Source organism: Cottoperca gobio, chromosome 17, assembly GCF_900634415.1.
Source record: "Cottoperca gobio chromosome 17, fCotGob3.1, whole genome shotgun sequence".
NCBI lineage: Eukaryota > Metazoa > Chordata > Actinopteri > Perciformes > Bovichtidae > Cottoperca > Cottoperca gobio.
Genome location: NC_041371.1, coordinates 22,161,020 through 22,178,507, shown reverse-complemented (window position 1 = coordinate 22,178,507; position 17,488 = coordinate 22,161,020). Strand labels below are relative to the sequence as shown.

Below are 17,488 nucleotides of genomic sequence, written 5' to 3'. Positions count from 1 at the left end.
CCTATCACAGCTGGGAAAAGGGTTTGTCCGCCACTTTCAAATCACTAACTTCGAGCGGTACCCCCGGCTCACAGCCTCCGAGAGGCACTGCACATTGTACTGCTGGGAATGCCTGCTATTTACAACTAAATGTTTCGTAAATATTAATATAACTCTGTTTTTAAGGTGATGCAATGCCCGGTTATACTGTGTTTCTGTCTAAATGTATAGTTTCTAGTGCCATGGCGTCATAATGATGGTATTAAGAGGTGGAATAATTCAGGTAGGACTGTGTAGGACATCACTGAAGGCCTAGGTGTGAAATGCACGGCCCGCCACTGATTACAATCTCATTGACCAAATGACAGAAAGCAGTAGTTCCTACATGAAACTGCTCACAACAAGCTCTGTTGATTATCTTAAGTAACCGGGTCATGACTTCAATTTTTGTGGTCAGTAGGCTAAAATGAAAGGTTTAAATGCAGTAAAATAGTGAAGTTCATGGCCATGGCTGCATGGTGTTTATGTCAGAGCAGAGCTGCTGATCCGAGCCTGGCAGCTCCTGACAGCAACCCCTCTGGTGTACAAGGTGACAGTCAAAACAAAAGCCTCAATCATTCAACCTAGGGACTAAAATGTCTCCGAGGTTTTATTTTATACAAACACATTAATTATAAAGATTATGTAGGGGAGGACAGCTATAACAGCTACAGTATGAGACACATCGAGAGGCAACAGTGGGTACATGCATCAGTAACACTTAAGATGTAAGTATACTCAACACTAATTGAAAAGAAGCCTGAGGACTGTGCACTTCTGTATGCTGTGCTACTGTAAGCAATCAAGAACATGAGCTCATTCACAGCCTGTAGCTCAACTCTCTTCTCAAAGGGGATTGACAGTAAGCAAATCTAGTGAGGCAAGTGAACTGATAATGCCACATTCTGTGTGACATTGAGTGAGTTAAGAGTTATTAATAGACATAAAGTGAGATAGCATGGTTAGGCTTTTTAAGGGAAATTACTTTTTTTTTGCCTTTATTTGAGAAAGGACAATGTAGAAATGTGGAAAGAGAGAAGAGTAGACTATGACATGCAACAAAGTTCTCAAGACCAGAATCGAATGCAGTCATATGGCATGCACTGTAACCACTCAGCTACCAAGGCCCTCCATGGCTGTTACTCTCTATGCCTAATACACACTACACGGCTCTAGCCCTGATTTTCCACTTAACAACAGTTTTTGGAGCTCCCCGACAAAAGCCCCAGATCAGAGGCAAATAAGAGTCGGCGTGAAATCAGTACTCGATTGCTATATGTAAACTATTCAAGGATGCAAGCCGAGAGGCTTATTGATGTATTGCCTCCTCCTCGCAGATATCTAGCATGCTAAATATCTGGACCTGTCAGGGGAGCTACAGCCAATGAGAGCGCAAGATACGGCCGATGGAAAGACAGTAACATTGGCAGAAGACAGGATTCTTTTGTAACTAGTGTTCACTTACGATACATTTTAAAAACTATTAACACAGCAACACATCAACATCAAACAATTTGCCAAACGGTTAATTTTTTGCCCAAAACCACATTCTGCTCATGAAATACCATCTCTACAACGCAAAACACAATTCTCTACAAATACAAACTCTATTAAAACACAGCAAACCAGACTCAATATGAAACAATTATTACAAAGTGATGATGAGTCCTATCCAAGAGGAACATAAGATCAGTCACAGCACAACCACGTTCACAAAAATAACAGTTGATGGCATTACATAAACTGCATTACGTGTCATGTTTCTGCTCTACCTGCATACAATAGACAATATGAAATCCATTGTTTTTTATTATTCAATTTCATTTTACTGTAAACACCTCTATTGTTTGGTTGTGTGTTGAATGTGTTCATTTCTGGCAACAATTGTCCAACTACTTCTCTCCCTCGTCCAGACATTATTTCTCTCTCTCTGCTTCGCTGTGTTCTGGATCCACATTGAGCAAAATCAATCCATAAAGTCTCCTTTTTACTGTACGTGTATGCCCATGTCATTTCAAAACTTCAATACTTGTCTATGTCTCCAATTAATTTTGGAGTCAGATGTAGTTAATCTATTTACCACAATTGAAATCAATTTTCAACAACAACAACAACAAAAATGTGTCCTGGGTAAGACGTTAAACTGCATCCTATTGTGGGCGGATGGGGCTCATAGAGCCTCATAGCCATGTAAGGCAATCCATCTAGGAGAAGGACACTCCGAACAAAAACCAAGGGTGCTGTTCACACCCGGCTCTGAGCTGTATACCATCTGGCGGCATCGGAGTGAAGGGCGGATAAGGGCTTATGCCCAAAACGGCCAGAGTAGGACTGTGAGGAGCTGCGCCCCACAGTTCTTATATTTGCGCATTGTAAGGCCTAAATTATGGAGAACAAAGTAATTCCAAATCCTATACTTCCAGCGGCGGGAGTCCGCAGGAACCAAGCAGCGGACGGTGGGGCTGGTCCTCTCCCCGGAGGACAGTATGACGATAGGGTCTCAAACCCGGAAGGGAGGGTTCTATCCGACCACAGCACACGGTCCAAAGCACTCCTGCGTTGCCGGAGACCATTCACCATGGGAACCTTCAACGCAAACACAGTTAGAGAAGAAGGGAGGCTGGAGGAGCTGGCACACTGTGCCAAGGAAAGGGGAGTGGAGATCCTGGGAATCCAAGAGCATAGAAGAGTGCATGCTGAGGGTCAGATCGTGTATCACAGAGTGGAGAAATGCTGGTTCATCACCTCATCAGCGTGGCGAAACGAGGCACAAGCTGCCACTGGCGGAGTGGGGTTACTGCTGGGTTCTCGGGCGCGTAAGGCTCTCCTTAGGGTACACTATTACACCAACAGGATCCTTAGTGCTGACTTTGATGGCAACCCAGTCACAACTGTCATAGTCGTGTACTCACCCACCAATGTGGCACAAGCTGAGGAGGTGGAGAAGTTCTATGAGGACCTTGCAACAGCGGTCCGTGATATCCCGGCTCACAACTTCCTTACAATCCTGGGTGACTTCAATGCAAGGCTCGGACCGGAGGACGCACCTCTCACGTACCACAACTCCACTAACCGCAATGGCGAACATCTTGCAGCCCTACTTATGGAGCACGAGCTACACTCTGCGAACACCATGTTCCAGAAAAGAATGGGCAAGAGATGGACCTTCCAGGATTGGGCTACCGGTATGCAACGTCAACTGGACTACATACTAGTAAGGCGAAGGTGGAGAAACTCCATCTTGAACTCTGAACGTTACAGCACGTTCAACTATGTGGGCTCTGATCATCGAGTGGTCTCCATGAGGGTGAGACTGTGTCTCAGGGTCCCCAATCCAAGCCTGAAGACCCGGTATGACTGGAAGGCATTTTCGGCCAGCCCTGGCCTTCAAACGTACGCAGTGGAGGTGAGGAATCGCTTCCAGCTGCTGGGCGAGGAGGAGCCTAATGCCAAGTACAGGCGGTTCGTTGCTGCGAACGTGGAGGTGACCAGTATGTGTATTCCAGTGATGGAGAGGAATGGAGTATCCCAGAGGTCCAGGCATCCGGAGGTCATGGTGGCGCGTGAGGGAGTGGAAGAAGCACACTGAGACTTTGGGCACGAGCCGACTGCAGAGAATCGCATGGTATTGAATATGGCCAAACAGCTTCTTTTCGATACCTACGATAAGATCAGGGGGGAGGAGCTGATGGAGAAGGTGCAGAGAGTGGAGGCAGCGCATGGTGAACAGCAGTACGGGGAGGCATGGAGGGTCATCAATGAGATGAGTGGGAGGAAAAGGTCGAAGGAGGGACAGGTGGCGGGCGACAGCCCAGAAGAGAGAGTGACCTCCTGGTTCACTCACTTCCGAAATCTCCTGGGAACACACCTAACAGTGGATGGACCTGAGGAAGTGATACCTGTCGTCCTCACGAATCTCGCTATTGACAATGGTCCCTTTACAGTCAGGGAGTTTGCCAAAGTGAAATCCACACTGAAGCAGGGAAAAAGTGCTGGGCTGGATGGCATCCCTCCACAGTGAAGAGTTTGACATCCTGGCTGGGGTGTTGCAAGGGGACACCCTTGCCCCCTTCCTCTTCATCATAGTCCTAGACTATGCGCTCAGGAAGGCCATCAGTGGACGGGAGCTAGAACTTGGCCTCACAATAACACCTAGGAGGTCGAGACGACACACCGCTCTAGTCCTAACGGACCTGGACTATGCAGATAACATCAGTCTGCTCTCTGACCGCGTAAAGCAAGCACAGGAACTCCTGGGCAGAGTGGAGACAGAGTGCGCCAAGGTTGGCCTTCACCTAAATGCCAAGAAAACTGAGTTCATAACATATAACATCCCCCCGGACCATCCACCTCTAAAAACAACAGGAGGCACTGCTCTAAAGGAAGTCAATGATTTCAAATACCTGGGCTCGTGGGTCAACTCGTCCGAGCAAGACCTTAAAGTGAGGAAGGCGCTTGCATGGAGGGCCCTGAATGGTATGACCTGTGTGTGGAACTCCAACCTCCCCCGACAAATGAAACTCAGCTTCTTCCATGCAATAGTGGAGTCTGTTCTCCTGTATGGCAGTGAATGCTGGACCCTGAAGCCCACCCTGCAGAAATCCCTAGATGGGTGCTACACGAGAATGCTGCGTGTGGTACTTGGCATCAACAAGGATGAGCATGTCACCAACACACACTTGTATAGGGGGGCGCTAAGGGTGGGTGAGAAAACAGCAGTGAGGAGAATGAGGCTGGCAGGTCACTGCCAGAGACACCAAGAGCTGCCAGCCACCAAACTTGTGCTGTGGGAGCCAACACACGGGCACCGATCACGAGGGCGTCCCGCAATAACATACGTGGATGTACTCAGGAAAGATGCGGGAGCAGAAAATACTGCGAGCTAGCCAGATGCATGGAGGATCGGGATGACTGGAAGCACCGATGGAGGGCCCGTCGTTGTAGTAAATCAACAATTTGTTCTGTTAATCTGTTAATTAATAAAATGCTTATCAGCTGTTTCAATGTGGTTGCAAAAGGAGAGGGTTTGTACTATGTTGAAGGTTTTGAACATTTTCATTGCTGGCATGTTGTGTGCAAGCATTTGTAAATAAGACAAGAAAGAACATACATAACGGGTAAGCCTTTATGTAAAGAAAATGTAAAGCATGTTTGTGTTAATTGATTGCATGTCCTGTAAAAACAACATGAATTGTGTTAATGGTATGATCAAAAACTGATTGTAAAAAAACTGTAAAATTAAATGTTGCTCTTTGTAAACATTGAACAATCTCAATAAAATCAATTGTACTTAATATTTTCAAGTTTCTACGAAGCATTTTTCTTGATAAACTCCTTTTAGCTGATTTCCTCATGTTTTTCTGCACCTTCTCTCTCATACTGATAATAGTATAGCTATAAGCTATAATACCTAAAGGCAGGGCTGTGGATTGCTGGGCTATGAATCTATAATGTAATCCCCGACATGAAGAGACACACATCATTCAAATGCTACAGTACATTACTATTTCAACCCATCAGATATGTTGGAAAGCTCATCCATGGAAACCTGAGAACTGTGAAAGGTAGAGAGGGAGAGAGACAGACAGACAGAGAGAGAGAGACATACAGTGAGACACAGAGAGAGACAGAGAAAGAGAGAAATTTCGTTTTTTGATTTTTCAAAAAACACTTTTTATACTTTTCACAGTTTACAAATAAAGTGCAAAGAAAATCCCTTTCTGTTTTAACATCTCTCTCTCTCTCTCTCTCTCTCTCTCTCTCTCTCTCTCTCTATATATATATATATATATATATATATATATATATATATATATCTATATCTATATCTATATCGATATATATATTGATATATATATATATATATATTGATATATATATTGATATAGATACACACACACACACACACACACACATACATACACACACACACACACACACACACACACACCTTTTTTTATCCAACCAAAAATCGTGCAAAGTGCAACTCATCCTTATCCAACCCTCCCGTTTTTCCGGGATTATCCCGTATTTGTACTTCCATCCCGTTTTTCTCCCGTTTAAATATTTCCCGTAATTATCCCGTATTTTAAACCTTTCCAAAAAAAAATAGATCTAATTAAAAAAAGTGTAAAGTAGCCTCCGGTAGAGCAGGTGGCAGTATTGTTTAACTTTAGCTGAAAAACGTTATCCACCAGTAAACACACAGAAGAAGAAAACAGGAACAATAACACAGAAGGTGAAGACGAAAACATATGGATGAGAGTCAAAGTGAACGGGAGATAGATGGAGACGCAGTTGTACCTGCCAAACAAGTTAAAACTTTATGTAAGTACCAAATGGGAGGAGATCTTCCCTTATTTATTAAAAGCAGAGTCAGGCAAACTCGTGCTTTTTGTAAAGTGTGCCATTCAGATGTTAGCATCGCACACGACGGAATAAGCGATGTTCGCCAGCATGAAAAATCGTCCAAGCACAAGCACGCCAAGAGGCATAAACACATATACTGTCAATGACGTCATGTGTGACAAGAACTGTGTCAGAGGCAGACCAAGTGACCAAAGCTGAGGGAAAGATGTCAATGCTTTGTGCTAAAAATAATGTAGCCTTCAGCTTCTCCGATGATTTCAGTCGCAGTGGAGCGGACATGTTTCCCGACTCTGCCATCGCAAGGAAGTCCTCGTCGGGGGAAACAAAAGCCACACAACTCATCAATCATCAAATAAATTGATGATAATAACTCATCAAATAAAATATATAAATCTTATAAAGATGACTGTACAAGTAATACATACTTTAAATAAACATGTATTTCCTGAATGTATATACCCATCCCTTATGTGTTTACATTTACATTGGTGGCTGAGAGCTGTTAAAATATGGACGGAGTCCAGCAAAAACATTCCCTTATTTTGAAATTCCAATGTTGACAGGTATGTCCTTATCAATAAAACAAACAATATTCTTGAAACACCAACGCTGTTTAAAAGTCTCTAAATCGTCACTATGTTTAAAAAATCTGAACTCGAGCCAGAATCTGGCCCTGATGTTGCAGAGCCATATTGCTTTAGCCTCCTGCCCTTCTCTGTTCTCTACGGTGTTCCTCCTGCTTCCTCCTTTTATGGTTAAAAAGGGCCCAACACTTAAAAACGCCCTGATAAAACGGAGGCAGCCCACTCAACTTTAAAAATTTAAAATGAGTTAAAAACAGATAAGTATCCAGCCCTATGTTACTCACACGTCTGAGGATATAGCTGGCCACGTCTCTCCAAACCAAATCAGCCGGACCTGTGAGATATTTTTGTAAAAACTGGAGTCTAAAAGTGGCTCTTCGGCTGGCCAGGTGTACTATGTCCCCCCTCCTCTCTGGATAAATACAGCACTCCTTGTGGCACCCAGTGTAGATCATCCCAAAAACAATCCACCATTTGTTTCCTTTATTTTGGCTAACAGGCCTGAGGGAGGGTCTACACAGGTCAGACGGTGCCACAGTTGGGATGCCACAAGGTTGTTTAAAACCAAAACCCTACCTTTAAAAGACTTCTGAGGGAGCAGCCATTTCCACTTGGAAAGCTTTCCCTCAATATTTTCTCCCAGTTCTTCTGGACAATATTTTCTTTACGTAAAAACACACCAAGATATTTAAATCCGTCTGTTCTCCAGGTGAGGCTCTGGGGAAGAACTGGGAGACCGCCACGCCTCTCACCGACAGCGAGGGCCTCACTTTTCTTCCAATTCACCCTCGCTGCCGATGCTACACTAAAACTACTCACAATATTGATTAAAATGTCTGCATCCCTCTGGCTTCTAACAATAACAATAATGTCATCTGCATAAGCTGAGAAAACAATATTTCCATTAAAACCCGGTAAAAACAGACCTTGCAAATTGGAGCGTATTTTTCTGAGGAGAGGTTCAAGGGAGAGCGCATAGAGCATTCTTGACAGAGCACAGCCCTGCCGGACCCCTCTACACACTCTAAAACAGGGGTCTCAAACTCAATTTACCTGGGGGCCACTGAAGGTAGAGTCTGGGTGAGGCTGGGCCGCATCAAATATTCCACAAAAAAAGGGTTTCTATTATTCCAAAAAAAAGATGATCAACTGATCCAATCTTCTCAATCTTTAGTAATAACAGTTCAGAACATTAACTGTTTCACACAGATATGTGCTCCCAAAAAGGCACATGGTCCACTTGAACATCCTGGAAAGCTCAGGGAAGGTGGGGGGCAATTCTCTCAAAAATTGTCCAAGCTTATCTGCTTTTCCACTCACCTCCCTGAACTTGGCTTTGAGTTCAGAATCGCACTGCAGGTCATTGAGCTCCATTTGAAGCACAGGAGGGGCATCTTGCACATCGAAGGGGTCAGCAAAAATGTGAAAATTGGCTCTGTGTGTTTTGAAGTCTGCAAACCTGTGATCAAATTCCTCCTGTAGCTTTACAATGGCATCAGCATACTTCTCACCACTGAATGGTGTGCCCACATCCATGAGTGCCTTGCATGCTGGGAAATGGCAGAGGTTTGTCTGAGAGAGCTGGGATTTCCATAACACAAGTTTTGTGGAGAATGCTCTGACGTTGTCATAAGCAGCACTGACAAGCTGCCCCCGGCCTTGTAATTTCGTGTTCAGTACATTCAGCTCCTGTGTGATGTCAACAAGAAAAGCTAAGTCCATGAGCCATTTGGGATCACTTAGCACAGGAACAGCCATCCCATCCTTCTCCATGAAGGCTTTCACTTCTGCTCTCAACTCAAAAAACCTCTTCAAGACGTTTCCCCTGCTGAGCCAACGTACCTCGGTGAAGTAGAGCACATCCTCATATGCTGACTCTATTTCCTCCAAAAAGGCGCGGAACTGGCGGTGCTTTAAGCCCCTGGATCTGATATGGTTGATGCATTTCACAACGACAGACATCACATTGTCAAACTTCAGGCATTTGCTGCAAAGGGTCTGCTGATGGATAATGCAGTGCAGAGCAATGGTCTCCTCCACACCCTCATCTCCCAGTTTTCTTTGAACAAGTGCCACCAGTCCATTTCTCCTCCCTGTCATTGATGGCGCTCCGTCGGTTGTTATTCCAGCAAACCTCTTCCATGGTAAACCGGCATCCACAATGGCATCACACAGCTGGCGGAATATTTCCTGAGCGGTGGTCTGGCCATGCATTGGAATCACTGTGAGCAACTCCTCCATCACTTCAAAATTGTCGTCAACATTGCGGACATACATTGTGAGCTGCGCAGTGTCAGTGATGTCTGTGCAAGAACGACTGAGTATGCACGGAAATGTTTAGCTTTCTCACGCAGTTGATCGTATATGTTACCTGATAGGTCAGAAATGCGCTCTGCCACTGTGTTGGCTGAAAGGCTGATGTTGCTTAACTGACCCTTCTTTTCCAGACAGACTATACTTGCAGCCTGTAACATGCACTTTTTGATGAACTCGCTGTCTTTGAATGGCTTTCCCGCCTTAGCAATCATCTCACTCACCACGTAGCTAGCTTCAACTGCCGCATCACTCTCTTTGCTTGCTTTCTTGAAAAATCTTGTTGCCTCAGTAGACATGTTTTAAGATTGGCGACCCGATCCTCTCTCTCATCTCCCTGGTATTTTCCATACTCCTCAGCATGTCTAGTTGAGTAATGACGTCTGATGTTGTATTCCTTGTGCACCGCAACTTTCTCTGTGCATATGAGATACGTCGGGATGCGCAACAAAAAAATATTCCATCTCCCACTTTTCCTGAAATTGTCTGTGCTCGTCACCAACCTTTCTCTTTTTTGAGAAAAATATGACGGGCTGGGTGACAAAAAAAAACGTTGCTATCACGAGCCTGAGCTATGGTAGCCTATAAGTGATTAAAACAAATATAAAACACCCAGGGCAACGACTCGTGCAACGACTCTGCAAAAAGGTGCGTGTGAGAAAAACGTGTGGGCCGCACTAACACTAAACTTTGATGTCAAGTAGGGGGCCACAAAATATCGTCGAGCGGGCCGCGAGTCTGAGACCCCTGCTCTAAAAGGAGCACACAGATTACCATTGGACTTCAGCACACTCTCAACTTCACTGTACAACACCTTGATCTTAGCTATGAAAACAGAACCCAAACTTCTATATCACTTTCCAGAGGAAGTTGTGTTCAACCCGGTCGAAGGCTTTTTCCTGATCTAGAGAAATCAGACTAGTATTAAAGCCCAATGAGCTGGAGACCTCCAAAACATCTCGAATTAGGCAAACATTGTCTACCATGGACTTGCCGGGTACACAGTAGGTCTGGTCCCGGTAGATGACCTGCTCCATAGCCCTCCCCAGCCTGGTGGCCAGCGCCTTGGACAGAAGCTTGTAATCCACACACAGCAAAGACACAGGACGCCAGTTACCGATGTCCTGCAGGTTTCCTTTCTTAGGCAGAAGTGTTATTACTGCCCTACGGCAGGACATCGGCATGGAACCAGAGGCCAGACTCTCGTTAAAAACATCTAGGATATCTGTTCTTAAGATGTCCCAGAATTCCTTAAAAAATTCAACTGTGGGACCATCAATACTGGGAGCTCACCGTCCCTGCATACCCTGCAGGGCGGCCTGTAACTCCCACTTACTCAACGGCCCCTCGAGCTGTGAGTTGGTCTCCTCGGAGACCTGAGGTAGTGCATCACATAACTCCTCTAAAATTGTTTCCTCTTCCCTATACTCACTCGAGTATAGGGAGGAATAAGAGCTCACAGCTCGCCTTCTTATCCGGCTTGGTTCCGTTATTTCTTGCCCTGTGTCTGAGAGCAGTGAGTGGATTACCCTCTTCTGTCCGTTCTTTTTCTCCAGGCCGAAGAAGAATCTAGAGGGAGCATCTATCTCGGTGGCGTTTTGAAACCGGGACCGGACCAGTGCACCCTGTACTTTAACGTCTAGCAGGTCGGCTAGAGCCATTTTCTTAATTTTGAGGATTTCAATATATCCTCGATCTCCTGTAGACTCACTAATTCTTTCTAGTTCCACTATATCACCCTCCAGGTCTTTCATAGATCTGGTAATATCTTGTGTCACATTGAGGGTGTGCTGTTGACAGAGCATTTTTATTACCATAGTCCCACCACTGCCTAAGACTGCTAAAATTACACTTCCTCTGTCTAAAAACACTCCAGAAATACATAAGGACCTGTCTAATTTTTTTTTCAAAAGTTAAAACTGAGTTAAAATGCCAATATGCACTTTTTGGCTTTATGTTTCTAATGAAAACATTACATAAAAGCAAAGCATGATCTGTAAAACCAGCCGGAATGATGCTGCACAGTTTAAAAATATTAAAATGATGTTTAAAACAATAAATACGATGCAACCTGGCTAAGGAAATCCTATCATCTCGGTGGTGAGACCATGTATACTGTCGATCATCTGCGTGCTTTCTTCTCCATGCATCCACCAGGCCATGGGAGTGGACCAGCTGCCTCAGAGCATTCTGGGACGCTGGATGCGGCTCTGCGTGATTGCGATCTAAAGATGCATTTTCTGTGCAGTTAAAATCCCCTCCCAAGAATAAAAAATCCTCCGAGACACAGCCATTTAAAACATCATTAACTTTTTGTAAAAACAGCTTCCTCTCTGCACCGATTGTTGGAGCGTATACATTTATGAAAACAGCTGTAAAAAGGTCAAACCTTGCTTTGACCAAAAACAACCTCCTGTCGATAAAATGCTCAACCTCCAGTGAGACTGGAGTAAAAGACTTGGAGAAGAGGAAACCCACTCCTCCACTAAGAGATGTGTTGTGGCTTAAAATGACTTCCCCTTCCCACTCTCTCCTCCAGTCTATCTCATTAAAACTGTCGCTGTGTGTCTCTTGTAAAAAAAAACATCAATGTGTTTCATTTAATCAGTTTCAAATATTTTAGCTCTTCTTTTTTTTAAACTCTGGCTCCATTCACATTTAAAACACCCACTCTAAAAGTATCCATAGCAAGTGAGATGTTAAAAGCAAAAATAAAAACAAATTAATTAATTAAGATAGACATCTTCAACGTTTGTTTGTTTTTTCACTTTTAGCACATGCTTCTTTAATCTAAAAACCTCCTGGTCAGTGAGGCCAGACTCTTCTTTTTGGCTCATATGGAGTCTGGCTGAGATATTAGAAAGGGCCAAATCTGGAAAGTATTCCTCCACTTTTACCCCATGTTGATTTTTCGTTTGTTGGAGGAAATTTTTTAAACCTTCAGCCGTATACATTTTTTTTTCCTTGGCTGCTACTTAAATTAAAACTAGGGATGTTGCTGCTATCTGAGATACACTCCTCTTCACTTGTACTTTCATCTGCCTGCCCCTGCTTTCTTAATTCCTGTCCCGCATCTCCAACTTTGCAGTTTTATTTTTCTCACTTAAAGCATTATTTGTTTTTCTCCTGCGTTTTGAAGCAGCCTTTTGTTTTACCTCTAATGTTGTCACTTCCTCCTCCATCTCTGCCTCCTCGACCTGTTCGCCCCATGTCATCTTTTCCACTGTATCATTATTCTGTACTTCACCTGCCTCTCCAACCTGTGTTTTACTGACTTCACCTGTCTCCGTTTGCTCTTTGCTCTTTTTATCTATTTTTTTTTCATTTTTATCACCCACTTTACTTTCACCTGCCTCACCCAAAACACTTTCCTCACTTTTCTGTACATTATTAATACACACACCCTGTGAAACATCACCACCTGCCTCATGCACCAGGTCAGACACAGCAGTGGCCTGGCGCTGCAAGGTTCGCGGAGCCGCCACAGGCCACCCAGTCGAAACTATCACATCCGTAACAGCAGCCACCGCCAGGGGGAGGGGGGGGGGGTTCCCTACTCCCACGCCCCCTGCTGTGAGATCTCCCCCTCAGCAGCCACCTGTCGCTCGACTACAACCGGCGCAGCTGTGGACGGCACCGGCGCAGCAGCAGCAGCCGCCGCCCCTCCTAGACCAGACGGAGCTGGCTCCCCACGCCTCGGACAGGCTCTCGCGGTGTGTCCCTCCTCTCCGCAACCAAAACACTTCATAACTGACTAAGTCGCAACAATCACTTATTCATAATCATCTACTTTAAAGTAGAAGCGGAGGTTGAGCTCCACATCTCGGTTGTTAAGTATCATATATATACCTGTCTACGGTGCGACACTACATGTTTCAGTAACTGAGACTTACAGCCAGACAGGATCTTTTTCATCGGAGAAACAACTCTCCCGTGTCTGGACAGCTCTCTACTGAGGAATTCATCAGTTATGAACAGAGGGACGTTAGATATAACACCTGCACAAACAAATCATTCACCACGATACCTGTCTCGATGACGCGGTTCACATTCTCCAGCTGGTCCAGGAAAATGACAACGGAGCTGTTCATCCGCGGCAGTGATTTTATAGTGCCATGTCCGACCTTTCCCCCCACAGCTAAACCTACATCTTCTACACTACACGGGAAGCCGGCTGAGATTTTTATACCGTGCTTCCTCGTCAGCTTGGTGAAATCCCCATTTACCATGGCGTCAGACACCGACCGGCGAGACACCAGCAGGAGAAAACCCCACAAACACCCCAACCACCACACCCAAACTCACCAAAAGTAAAACTAAATCACACTACCACCAATAAATTGCGTTAAATTAAATCCCATTACAAAACAAATATGTCAAAAAGATTGAAAACGAAAACCCACACTCAGCGTCTCACTCACACACAAACTCCCAGCATGCACTGCAGACAGAGACAGAGAGAGAGAGAGGGAGAGAGACAGAGAGACAGAGAGACAGACAGACAGAGCGAGAGAGAGAGAGAGAGAGAGAGAGAGCGAGTGTATGTGTTGGTTTGCTTGTGCATGTGTTTTACATACGTATATATATATGTATATATATATATATATGTATATATATATATATATATGTATATATATATGTGCTAATGCATGTTGACATGCATATGGTGCAGCATGGTGTGTATATATTTGCAGTTGTGTGCCTGCATCTCTTTTTATATGGGTGTGTGTGTGTGTGTGTGTGTGTGTGTGTGTGTGTGTGTGTGTGTGTGTGTCTGTGATTGCGGGTGTGTAGGATATTTAAGTGTATATGTGTGTTTGATTGGTTTAGTACATATGTGCATGTGGTTCAGTGTGTATATACTGTGTGTGTGTGTGTGTGTGTGTGTGTGTGTGTGTGTGTGTGTGTGTGTGTGTGTGTGTGTGTGTGTGTGTGTGGAGTTTTATGGAGAGGAACTGTGTGTGGGGGAGGAGAATGTGCAAGTGAATTATGTCTTTTTCAGAGGGGAGGGGTGCATATATGTATGTGTCTATGTGGGGGATGGGTGGAACGCCCACTGTATGTATGTTCACTAAGTATGTGTGGGCTGGTTTGTGGTGTGTGTGTGTGTGTGAGGGAGAGAGTGTTTGAGAATGCATGAAAAAGAGAAAATGCATTTTATGATACGTATTTGTGTGTGTTTAAACTTAGGAGTGTGTGTGCATTTGTATTTACTTGTGTGTCCCAAGGTTATGTTTCCAAAATGTACATGTGTGTTTGGATCCTATACATATGTGTATATGTGTAAACGTTTTGAGTGTGTTACTACTGTATAGAGTATAATTATCTGTATGTCTGCAGGTACTTTGTGTTTGTGAGTGGATTTTCAGATTTGATATGCATGTGTGAGCATCTGTTGAAGTGTGCTGTATGCGTGTGCGTGTGTGCGTGTGTGTGTTTGTTAGTGTGCGTGTGTGTGTGTGTGTGCATGTGTTTGTGTGTGTGTGTGTGTGTGTGTGTGTGTGTGTGTGTGTGTGTGTGTGTGTGAAAGAGGGAGAGAGAGAGAGTGAGTGGGTGGGAGAGAATCTCTTTGTTTATGTGCATCTGTGTATTTATTTCCAGATAATGGAAATGTGTTGTTCTGTCATTGAAGATCATCTGGACAGGCAGAAAACAACATCCATTGTACTTTGTTTTTTGAGAATTGAATAGTCTCTGTTTCTCAAATACACAAAATCTGTTTCATTGTTTCATCTGAAAAAAGCATTTTTTACTCACAATATTAATTTTGTCACAAAAATCATATGCCAACCTGAATCTATGTGATTATGTCTGCAGAGCAAAAAAGAAAACAGTTGCGTGGTGTCTCTTTAAGGCATCATTGACACTAAGGGTGTGGTTATGTGCTAAAACAAGAAGTTACTACATGTTGTCTGACCTCGTCGAAAGGCAAAAGTGTTGTTCCGAACAACCACACTGGAAGGCGGAGTGTAAAGCTGGCTGTCATAGTGAGCAGGTAGACACAATATTGTTTAAAAGATGGAGATAACAGCTCACATTTCCAGACAGGCTCTTAGTTCATAGTTCTGCAGTTGATCTTTCACATGAAAGGTGACAGAAATAGTTAAAAAAGAGAGAAGTTCTAACTCCTTTCCCCCCCCTGCACAGACACAACCCTTCTCTAATCTGACATCGTAATTTGCTACTCAAATTCTGATGAAGCATTCTGGCAGCTTCAGTGCAAAACAGCAAAGCATCAACTGCCTAAACTCCCTCAAGAATGTCCACTGCAAGCACAGAGGGAGACACTAATTAAGTCTCCCAATTACTGAACACAGTTCTGCACACAAAGAGAGTCCAGGATGTGGATAACAGAGTTTAAAAACTGTCCATCTATCAGATGTGGAGGAGATGGAGAAAGCATGGTAGGCGGCAGAGGGACTGGAATCTGGTGTTTGTTTGAGCACCTCTAAACTGGTTGTCTGGTAGATACATAAAAGTCAAGGTAAACACACAGAGATAACGCCAAACAGCTTTGTTTAATCATCTGAAAAGGCCCCACAACACAAGGAATCCTTTTTTACTTGTGAGGAGACATGGTGGACACCAATACCAGTGAGAGTGTTATGCAGCGCACAAACCACAAGTTTGTCACACCTGCTCAGCTGCATCAGTCTCTACACTTGTTGGTTGGAAGCATTAGGTGGTCTGTTTGATGCCTGCATTCATGGAAGCAGAATGATATTGGCTATGTCCATTTCACAACCACATACAGCTTGCTCTTGTTGATCTCAGTGTTGGAGCAAGCAAGGATGTACCCAAGAAAGGACACAACAGCGTGGAACTCCAGCTTGATGGACAGATGGGTCTCAGCTCAGAGAGAGAGACTGAGCAAAGAAGGGAGGGGGAGAAACAAGACTGCTGGTGGAAGAAAAAGCAGACAGTAACTAGAAGTGCAGGAATGGAAAATACGCTGAGATGTCAAACTGAAACACAAGACAGTATTGGATTAATCCGTCAGGGGGCCCTGAGGGTAATTTTTTTTGTTGGGCCCATATTGACCCCTAAATAACAATTTTATTTTGCCCTATTAGGAAGCTAGCTAACATTACAGCTCAGAGGAGGAGTACACCCTTAATGTTTACATTTCGCACTGTCAGAGGCCTTTTCTCCATGAGTAGATGTACGCTACCTTCTGGGCGGTGATACGGTAGAAAGAATAGTTACTACATGAACCTGCTCACAACCAGCTCTGTGGATTATCTTGTGTAACCAGTTCATGGTTTCTGGAAAGAAACTTTGCTGTTGAGTTTTTCAAATGTATTTTTTGGCTCTTTGAGCTCCACAAGCAGAGAGCATCTAGTTCCATTATATTAGAGAGAAGATAGACCTCTACAGCTGATATCTCCAACACTCTGCAACTCACAACACAACTATCTACATTGATAAATAGCTCTACAGGTAAGAGGGGAAATGTGTAGTTTTGATTATGGGGTGAACTTTTAATGCAGAATGTGAATACAAACTAAAACAAATACAATCTTAAAACTCCAATTGATTTCCTGGTATTTGTACTGCTGGAAATTGTGATAAAGTAATCAAATTACCATGGATTGACAGACAGTAGACCTGGGTTTTAAGGTCCCTGGCGGTTTAGGGAGTGGGATTAGTATTAGTGCAGTATTAGCACCATGGACAGCATCTATGATGAACATAACATTTTTTTTACATCTTTTTTTCCCTTTTGCCTCCATTGAATGTTAAGTGTTAATTCATCCTCATCCCCACAATTGAAACACCCATTCACACTCAAGTAAGTTTATTTCGGCTAAAGAAGCACCTGGCTGGACCTTTCGACACTCTCCTCCTCTAGATGGAGCACATTCTGCCATTCAGCCTCTCTGGATCCTGTTTGTCAAGGTGGACGCAAATGAAAATGTCGGTTACTCCCAAAATAAAATATCTTGCCGAAGAGGGTTCTGCAACAGAATTTTTTAAACAACACACGGCTGAAGTGTGTGAGTGTATTTAATGTACTTAGTCTTGAACGGTTTGAATAATTTGTGTGCTTTGTGTCCTATTCGTTCTGTTGTTTTTCCACGTGAAGAAATCTGAGCTTTTATTTTGTAAGAAAATGTACGTTCGTGTTCGTTATGTCTAGCTCGTGCTAGCTTGATGAAGAAGTTCTTTGTATGACTGGTCCGCGAGGCACCTCGGCACCGAGC

At 43.9% G+C, this 17,488-nt stretch overlaps 1 protein-coding gene across 1 annotated transcript; it reads left to right on the top strand.

Moving 5' to 3' along the window:
• Positions 1-2,404: 2,404 nt before the first annotated feature.
• LOC115022430 (craniofacial development protein 2-like) lies at positions 2,405-3,607 on the top strand. The gene has a single exon (XM_029453406.1). The coding sequence runs from the start codon at positions 2,405-2,407 to the stop codon at positions 3,605-3,607; it is 1,203 nt and encodes a 400-aa protein (XP_029309266.1).
• Positions 3,608-17,488: the final 13,881 nt, after the last annotated feature.